This window comes from Porites lutea, chromosome 10, assembly GCF_958299795.1.
Source record: "Porites lutea chromosome 10, jaPorLute2.1, whole genome shotgun sequence".
Taxonomy (NCBI): Eukaryota; Metazoa; Cnidaria; class Anthozoa; order Scleractinia; family Poritidae; genus Porites; species Porites lutea.
In genome coordinates, this window is record NC_133210.1 from 8,211,265 (window position 1) to 8,221,215 (window position 9,951).

Below are 9,951 nucleotides of genomic sequence, written 5' to 3' on the forward strand. Positions count from 1 at the left end.
TTTTTAAGGCTCTTTCTTTCTCTTTATTCTTGTTTAAGGTACTTTTTTTCTTGGAACGATCGTATCCAGAGGCTAGAGCTAACCCGGCTTTGTATTTTAAGAAGGAACTGTCTTTTAAAAAACATTAAAAAAAGTTTGTTTTCATTTCAAATCTTGAGCCCGCGAAGAGAAACTAAATGGTTTTAAATTATAAATCTGTGAATGCTTTACAACTTTCATTTCAGCCCAAAAGTTTTCAGCGAACATTTTAGCAACCGGTATCAAACTCTTGCATTAAATGAACAACCATTATCGTCGGTGAAAGATCTGGGTAAGTCGGGTAAGACATTACGCCAATCTTTTACGAAAAATTCGCTGTGCTCTAAAATAAACTTCGGTGGAATCCAACATGGCGGTTGATCTCTCAGATAGTGCCTAACTTTTAAGGCTCGTCATTCAGTTAAAACCTTAATCGCTTTATACTTCTTTGATCGCATCCGCTGATTGTTGGAAATCCTACTCAGTCCCGCTTCTTATTTTCGTGAAAGATTAATCTATAAATAGCCTAGTAAAAATCTAAACATACCATAAGAGAGGTTTACATTCCTGGATGATGGGCTCCTGATTAGATCTGGATGGCTTTACTGTTACACATTTTTTGTTATAATTAAAGCTCCTTTTTTGTTAGTTTTAATTCTTTCAGTATTTTCTTGGCTTAGTTTCTAAGTCCATTACATGCATTTAGCTGTTTATACTTGTTCCGTCTTAAACTGTCCGATTATTGGGGATGCTCCTTCTTCTCCATATTATTCAGCACTAGCTTCAGGTGGCACGTTGTAATACGGATGATATTCATTGTGTTTGTTTACATTTAAATATGGTGCATCCCTTTCCATTATCGCCTCCATTTTTTCGATCAAACGGTAGAAACTGGGACGAATGCAAGGGTCTTCGTTCCAACATTCAGTAATCAGCTCATATCTGTTATGAATGGAGAAAAAAAAAACCATTCAATGCTTAGAAGAGCTCCAGTCAATTATTAGATAGTGTCAATAGACCTCTTTATAGCTTGTATGTTTTGGTTTCCCAAAAGAAGACCGTTAGACATGATCTGTATTGGGAAAACAAAACATTCAAACGAAAGAGATCTATTGGCATAAAAGTGAAATTTTTGGTAGAAGAGGCTTCTTAGCTTCATGAGTTTACAGGAAGGCTCCACCCTGAGGTCCAACCCCTTTTATACAGCATTTTGACAGAAAAGGTACCCCTTTCGTATACATTCCTTTCCTGCCTACCTTGAAAAATGGTACGACTACTTCACTTTTTAAGCCATTAAGTCCGTAACATTAAGCATGCAATAAAGGTACATCTGTTTAAAATATCTTTTAATGTAAATTACCGAGGTTTCAAAATTTCCTACCATTTCAAACATTTTAGCTCGTGAAATTCCTACCTTTCCATATACATGTGTCCTAAAAAGGTACTCCTTTTGGGTGAAGCTTTCACGTAAAGCCTATTAAAACGGGCTCTTGGAACGTTTGGGTTATCACGTGATTCTCCATTCCTTCATCCAGCCATTATTATTTAGAGCTCTGCCCTGAGGTCCAATCCCTTATTCTTTTGAGTATCATTTTTGACAGAAAAGAACTTTAACTTTATCCCTTTTCATTGCTGAAAAATGCACTTCCTTTTTAATATGAATAACTAACGAACTAGAAAATTTTCTCGACTTTTTCAGAGCCAAAAAATCTTATCTGGTCCTCCTAAGTCATTTTACAGACCGAAATGACAGATTTCCCTACCCTTTCATACCCGGCCCCAGGAAAGAGATAAACCTAATCACTGCTGATGATGCCTTTATTGACCATAAAGCTAATGGAGGGTTTCCATGTTCAAAGAGTGAGGATTCCATCAAAGTTTTCCCCTGCCGTCCGTCTGATCAGTATTTAATATGATCAAAGAAGGCGTTAAAATATTTGACGAATTCGTATGCTGCACCGTTCGGTGTGAAATGTAACTGAGCAGACGCACAGAAAAATCGAATCTGTTTGTTAAATCTAAGACCACTCTAATCAAGAAACGTACACGTCATCGGAGCACATGTCAGGCCTTTCCATGCGATAACCAGTACCGAGCAGTCGATACAACTCTGAGTTGGTCAGCGTGGGGTATGGTACGCCTCCTGACGATTGCGAGAAAGAAAACAAATGATTACATATCAGCAACTGAATACATGCAATTTTCCATTAGATAGATTTCTATTAAAGATGCCTTAGTCGATTATCACTTCTTCTCATATAAACTCAATAAGGCCATTTTGCAAAAATGGTTGATTGAATGGAGGTCTGATATATAGCCAGTGCAGTTAAATGTGTAATGAAAGAAGGCAGGGGGATTAACAATAAGGCTTCTTGTTTCCAGTCATCAAATGCTCGCAAATTTTTAAATTTGACATATTAAAATATGTATTGTCACATACGGTTATCATCTAGGAGATGTACTTGTCTCACAGCACTTAATCAATTGAAACAGAGCCCAGATCAAACAAGAAAATTCAAACTTGCCGCAAATGAAACATTATAAGACATTGTTTTCGCCCTTCCTGGGAGCAGTAACTTGATAACAATCGTAACAGTTATAAGCCACATCCCACCATGGCAAAACGGGGAAGGTGGGTTAAGGCACGGTCCCCTTAATTCCCTTGGAGAGCTCAAAACTTTGCAGTGTAAAACCATTATCCTGCGGGTCGTGCATGAGTTTTCAACATTTTGACATCATTTCTACGGTCTGTAAGAGTCATAGACCATGAAAAATGTTTTTTTGATTTGTCAGTCACCTCAAATTTAACATAACAACTGTAAACTACAAAATTACTGTCCACTCACCCAAGGTAGCCATTTCCCAAAGAACAACGCCAAAAGACCAACTATGAGAAAAATCAAAGAGGTTATAAATATGTACAGATTCACGGCATTTAGATTGTTTACTGCCCACGAAGGAGCCCAAAAATGCGTGTACTCTTGAGTTTAGGATGTAATTGGAAAACTGTTAAGGACTGGAAAAATCCGTTTTTAGCAGCTATTTATTTCGACAGAGATGCCTTTAATACTATGATTCCATATTTGGGCAAACAATTTTCCGTGCTTCTAATTGGACGGCTTAAAACCCTAGCATGGTTATAAAAAATAAGGGGATTTAGGCGCTTCAGAGTTATATGCTTCTGTAATTTTTGACGGCAACTACAATTTTGAGAAGTGATTAAGTAGAAAAGTTTCAATAGTTCCCTTGTCAAGGGAGCGGGAAAACTCATCACTTACACATCACTTTTGGTCGTGTAAACCCCTTGATAAAGTGATTCTGGGGCCATCCACTTTACAGGAAGTTTCCTGGACTTCGCTGAGCTGCTCACATCTTCATAGATTTGTCTCATCAACCCAAAGTCTGACACTTTGATCTGGTTGTCATGGCCAACAAGAACATTACGGGCAGCAAGATCTCTGTGAACAAGATTGTTTTCGGCGAGATGATTCTAATAACAAATAAGCAACGAAAAAACTATTAAAATGATCTTAAAACATCATAACGGGGGTACGCGGAACACTAAGTAGTTAAGTATAGATGAAAAAGTACAAATGAAAAGTAAATATCGGCACTGATCTGATTCAAATATTTACGTTTAGATGCATAACGAAACGAATTTAGCCAAAACTGGGTCGACCAAAAAGAATTTTTTCCATATAAGCCATTTTAATGTACTCATATCTAGAAAAACAGCCAATATATTTATCCCATCTATTTCATGTTTATAAAATATAGACTTTTGAATTCTTCTTTCCAAGTTATTCTCAGTATCAGAATCCCAGCAGCATTATCCAGAAAACAAGATAATTACCATTCCTTTAGCTATTTGCCAGGCAAATGAAAACAGTTGTTTGGTAGAAAAGTTCTCCTCTACGTCACAAGGATCCTCGCCTGACTCCCCTAGGTTTTCATTTGAAAGTGGCATTGCAGAAGCTTGAGTTTTTCCTGGTGATGTCGTTGGCCTGGTTAGAAGTTCTTTGTCAGTCCCTTTGAATTCCTCATCCTAATTAAATTGATAAAAAACTATCAAATTTTTGGTTTAGCTTGAAACAGCACAGCTTTCAAGTAATTACTTTCCCTGTTAGTAAATAAGTAACTAACGGATAAAAAGATAAAAATAACATAATTTGCTTGAGCCAGACAAGAGTCACAGAATGTATAAGTATTATCTATTAAAAGTAGCTTCAAAGTGACCAGTCTAGAGCTAGATAAAATTTACTTTGGGTCCAGGGTACTGTTTTCAAGTCTAGGATGAATATCCATGCCCACAGTTTGATGTTTGCCCAGAAAGCCTTGGCCACCTGCTGAACACTAAATAGTTAAGTATAGATGAAAAAATACAAATGAAAAGTAAATATCGGCACTGATCTGATCTAAATATTTACGTTTAGATGCATAACGAAACGAATTTAGCCAAAACTGGGTCCACCAAAAAGAATTTTTTTTCCATATAAGCCATTTTAATGTACTCATATCTAGAAAAACAGCCAATATATTTATCCCATCTATTTCATGTTTATAAAATATTGACTTTCGAATTCTTCTTTCCAAGTTATACTCAGAATCAGAATCCCAGCAACATTATTCAGAAAACAAAGATAATTACCATTCCTTCAGCTATTTGCCAGGCAAGTGAAAACATTTGTTGGGAAAAGTTCTCCTCTTCGTCACAAGGATCCTCGTCTGACTCCCCTAGGTTTTCAATTGAAAGTGGCATTGCAGAAGCATGAGGTTTTCCTAGTGATGTCGTTGGCCTGGTTAGAAGTTCTTTGTCAGTCCCTTTGAATTCCTCATCCTAATTAAATTGATAAAAAACTATCAAATTTTTGGTTTAGCTTGAAACAGCACAGCTTTCAAGTAATTACTTTCCTTGTTAGTAAATAAGTAACTAACGGATAAAAAGATAAAAATAACATAATTTGCTTGAGCCAGACAAGAGCCACAGAATATATAAGTATTATCTATTAAAAGTAACTTCAAAGTGACCAGTCTAGAGGTAGATAAAATTTACTTTGGGTCCAGGGTACTGTTTTCAAGTCTAGGATGAAAATCCATGCCCACAGTTTGATGTTTACCCAGAAAGCCTCGGCCACCTGCTGATACACGTCCTACTGACTAAAAACAACAAACACACCATTTTACTAGACGATGGAAGTCACAAGCCCGCAACTGAAAATAGCTCACGAGAATGAAAACAAGGCGCTGAAACGTAAATCCAAGACAGCGCAGAAAAGGTACACTATCGACGAAACACATTAGTGGCACAGGAAAACCAAGATCATGTTGTGTCCTTCTAACGCGAAACGTAAGCAAAATAAGGCGCCCTAGAGGCAAATTCTTCTTTATTAGTGAATAAGTAATTATCATGGTGTTTTTGTTTTCGTCTTACATCTACTTCGGTGGAAGTCGATGGAATCACTTCAAGAACGGCATCTTTGTTGCTTTGTTGCGGAGACACTGCAATGTCTTCTTGGTCTTGGTGTATAGAACGTTGATCCTCCTTAACTTCATACTCATCAGCCAAACTTTTCTAAATGATTAAAGAAAATGGCGATGACATTTACATGTAGAAAAAATGTAACGCTATTGCAGGTTTCCACTGTCACGCTATTAAAAATAAAAATCAAACCCGTGTAATAGATAAAGTCTAGAATCTGAGAAATGAAAGAAGGCAAATATACAAAGGCCCTCGCCAAGATTCAGGTCGGTGCAATTTTTCATGTGCGAGAAATTCGGAGAATTTTTTTACCTACATTTATAGAGCTTTATATGGAGACGCAATGTTGGTGCCCATCCGGATGGTCACTAACATGGCGGCCGGGAACCAACAGAAACATGTGTCACGGAGTTGTGCTATTTAAGGGTGAATTCATCTCTTGAGGAACTCATTAACTTTGACATTAATACAAAATCCCCACAACAGAGTCATTTTTTCAGCCCCCATGGCAGCTATCTCATGCGCCATGTAAATAGCCTGCGAGCAAGCTCTCTGGGGTGCTCTGGCGGCTCGGCGGCAAAAGGAAGGAGAGCTTGTAGCTACGTCTCTGGAAAATGAATAAGTCGATGCGAAATGCTGATTAGCGAAGATGACATTAGTAATGACGCCATTACCCTTGGCACGTGTTTTTTGTTTACAATCGCGCTCTTTTCCGCTTCGCGCTGATTGCCGGAAATCTGACAGCTCAGTCGACGGGGAGCCACAGGCGAACCGGAGGTAGAATTCAAATTCCAGAGACGTAGTTGGAAGCTCTCCTTCCTTTTCCCGCCCCGCCGTCAGAGCGCCCTGGAGAGCTTGCTCGCACGCTACCATGTAAATGCCGCGTCACGCAGTTAACCTAATTAAGTAAGCGCCAATTAAGTCGACAACTTCGATAAAAATCGATTAAAGTCGATAATTATGGATTAGCAACAACTTTTTTCTCTATCAAGTTTTGTGGTGTAAGAAACACTTTTGAAGGCACAACCACATCAACAAACCAGTAAGGGTCAGCTGGATCTTTAGTAGGCCTGATCGGTAAAATATTCAAAATACCAAATTTAGACTTGTGATAAGCCTACTTGATCCCCAAAACCTCTCTCTGATTTTTCTAAACGTCTTTATAGTTAACTAATTCTTCCATAAAGAGGGGCTTCTCGGTTCGCAGATCATTAAATAAAGAGACAACTTTTGCATATTACACTTGACTAACGCAATCGATAAAAACCGATATCAGAAAATCAATTGTCAGCGCTATCGTTTTTAACTATTTTAACGATATTATCGATTGCCTCTCAGGTTCAAAACCTAATCGACAACTTCGATAAAGTCGGCAATAATCGATTAACAACAACTTTTTCCCCTATTAATTTTTATCGATTTTCACTTTAATCAATCGCTCTTTATCGATTATTATTCATTCAAAATATTTCCCCGATTCTGATTGGCTAAAAGCACACATTTAAATTCACCATAACCAGTTACTGAAGACCAAATGTGGAAGAATTTTGTGTTTAGAGAGGGAATGACGTCAAAAATGGTTAATGCACGCATACTTCGTCACCGAGATGATAAGAAGTCGACGCTGTGCCCTCGCTGTTATCCTGTCGTAATGGGGTCATTTCGATGCTCAATTGTATTTTCTCCGCTTGCTTTATCTGTTTCTTAGCAAGTTTACTGACCTGTGTGGAAATGAATAAATTCGATCAGGAATCTAAGGGATATGCGAAAAGTCTTGCTAAAATTTAGGTCTGTGCAGTTTTTTTGTTTGCGAGGTTTTTCGGAGAAATGTGTTACCCAAATTTATAGAGCTTTGTTTTCAGACGCCAGCCATGTTGGCAACCCTCTGAGGAATACAGATATGATATGGCGACCGAAAACTCACAGAAACATTGCCATAAAGCGAGTACTCATAAACTTAATACTTATTCCAAAAGCAAAGACTGTTCAGATGAAAAAAATCTAAAAAAAAAAGATATGTCACTCTTTAACTTACAGTTACGTGACAGCTTTTGCTTCCCCATTATTGTCGCGTCACGCAATATATTAGAATATTCAAACGAATTCTGTCACAAAATGAAGAACCCTTTCGAAATGAAACTTTGTAGAAATACACGTGTTCAGTTGCTCTAATAGTTCACTAAAATGAAACTCAGAAAGATAAATAATTCCTTATTTTGAAGTATGATTACGTTACCTGCAAACCATTCAACAACAATCGGATGGGTAGATTAGATAGCTACAATAGGTCACAACAAGACATAAAACAAACGAGCACTCTGGATAATAAACGTTTTTAAGACAGAGCTAGTATGGAAAGTTAAACTACAGGTTATATACAAGCCTACATGATCTCTGGTCTCTCCCTGATCTTTCAGAACCTCTTTGTCAGCATAACATCTCTCGGTAGCTTGAAGTTCTTCGATCTAAACATCAAGTGAGTAACAAAAACCGTACTTTACGTCTGCATGGCTTCAAGCGATCGTAGAGTTAAAAAGTTATTATCTCCATACTAGATTACTGCCCCTAATTCGAGGCACACCAGGTTTTATGGACTAAGAATCGCAAGGAGGATTTTAATACCACCCCTACCATTGTTACACCCAAGGATAAAACACTTTTAAAATAATAATAATTATTATTATTATTAGTAGTAGTAGTAGTAGTAGTAGTAGTAGTAGTATTATCATTAAATTCTTTTATAATTTTGAAGTAACTGCAGTCGCTTAAATAAGTTGTACAAAATGTTCTGATAGTACCAAAAGATATTCGTAATGTTGCCTCCCTATCTCTGTTTCTTGATAATTTCGTTATAAACTAATTGTATAATTGTTCATGTCCTTCATACCTTTTTCCTTCTGCGGCGTAGCCACGTCAGCAGGTCACCACTGGGAACGTATTCTATAACTAGGAACATTTTCTCCTGAAGCGTGCAGCATCCAACCATAGATACAACGTTCTTATGTGAACCTAACAGTTTCATCTGCTCAATCTCAAACGTGAACTCTTCTTTCTGTGCTTCAGATGGATTATCTAAAGACAATTGAATAAAATGACATTGATTTTATTATTGTTATCCTTCAGCATCATTCAGTGCAAAATGTTTCATTTGAAAAATATATTCGTTCATTTTTACCGCTTCCTACTCATCCTCTAATGCACAAGGGTCTATACAGATGTATTCTACCGTGTAATAGAATATCGAGAAATATTCAGACATTTGTTACTATTTTCAGTTTACCACTGCACCCTGCCAGCAGCCCCGGTAGGTCTCTGAGTATCGGGTGGTGGTGTGATGTGACTATGTGATTTCCCTCACTACCTAAACCGCTGTTCATAAAACGCGAAATAATTAAATAACAAACCAACAATAAAGAACAAAAAAATAAATACAGACTTGGTACAAGGAAGAGTAAAACCTTATCCTGTTTCACGTTTTTTTAGACCCAATTTCACACATAAAGGGGTCAAAAATCATGCCCTTCGGCCCCGCTCACACCCTGGGTCTAGCCGTCAGCTTGGTGATGTCGTAGCTCAGTTTCATAATTTTAATTCCTTTTTCCTCGTTATCAAATGACTTGCGGTGCAAACTGGACGACATGGATTACAAAAAGGGGAGCCAAAATCTCTTTATATGTATCCGATCCTTCAGAAGGAGTAGTAATATTGACTAGAGCTTGCATTTTTTTAGCCTAACGAACCCCAAAGGACGTCTGCGGAGAGACTAGCATTTTTTAAAACCAGACTTATTTCAGTATTGGCTTTAATTCTATCTGTAGGTTAGGCTTTGGCACATTATTCTAGCATTATTTTGAGCATAATAGCATGGCAAAAGCATCGAGCATTAAATGCCAGCATTTTAGCAAGATTTTTGTAACATTAAAAAGGAAAAATTTGTCTAAAGTGGTGAAATTCACCGAGAAACAGCCAAACATATATATTACAGAGGTTTCTAGCCAAAACTAGAGTGAGCCTGGGTCTAGTCAATGCCCGCAGTTATACACGTCAGTGGTTCAGCGTGTGCAGCTGCCATTTTGTTTGCTTGATATTCCAGTATGGATGGCTCGGACAAAAGAGTAACACATACATTCTAGTTACTGAAATTTTTGTGTCTATTATTGTGTATGTATTGATGGAACTTTTGAGCATTTTAGCAAGGCCAAAAGAGCATAATTTAGTAAACATTTTGCGCATTAAGCATTAATCATTAGCATAATAGCAAAAAAATAAAAGAATAATGTGCCAAAGGATATTGTAGTTCAATTTACAGTTGCTTTTGTTTTTGGGAAATATAAATTTGTAAGAGATGCATTTGCTTAAGGCTTTTCGGCTTAAACCTACTTTTTTGGAACTTAACAGGTTTTGTTAATTTTTTTTCACACTTACATAGTGAAATAGAAACTACAAATTACTTA

At 37.3% G+C, this 9,951-nt stretch overlaps 1 protein-coding gene across 1 annotated transcript; it reads right to left on the reverse strand.

The window, feature by feature from the left end:
- Positions 1-493: 493 nt before the first annotated feature.
- Positions 494-5,509, reverse strand: LOC140951070 (tyrosine-protein kinase receptor Tie-1-like). Its single transcript, XM_073400293.1, has 6 exons — positions 5,450-5,509; positions 3,872-4,063; positions 3,297-3,508; positions 2,865-2,905; positions 2,065-2,161; positions 494-960 (listed from the first exon to the last, which is right to left on the reverse strand). The coding sequence occupies exons 2-6, from the start codon at positions 3,983-3,985 to the stop codon at positions 786-788; spliced, it is 639 nt and encodes a 212-aa protein (XP_073256394.1). The 5' UTR covers positions 3,986-4,063; positions 5,450-5,509; the 3' UTR covers positions 494-785.
- Positions 5,510-9,951: the final 4,442 nt, after the last annotated feature.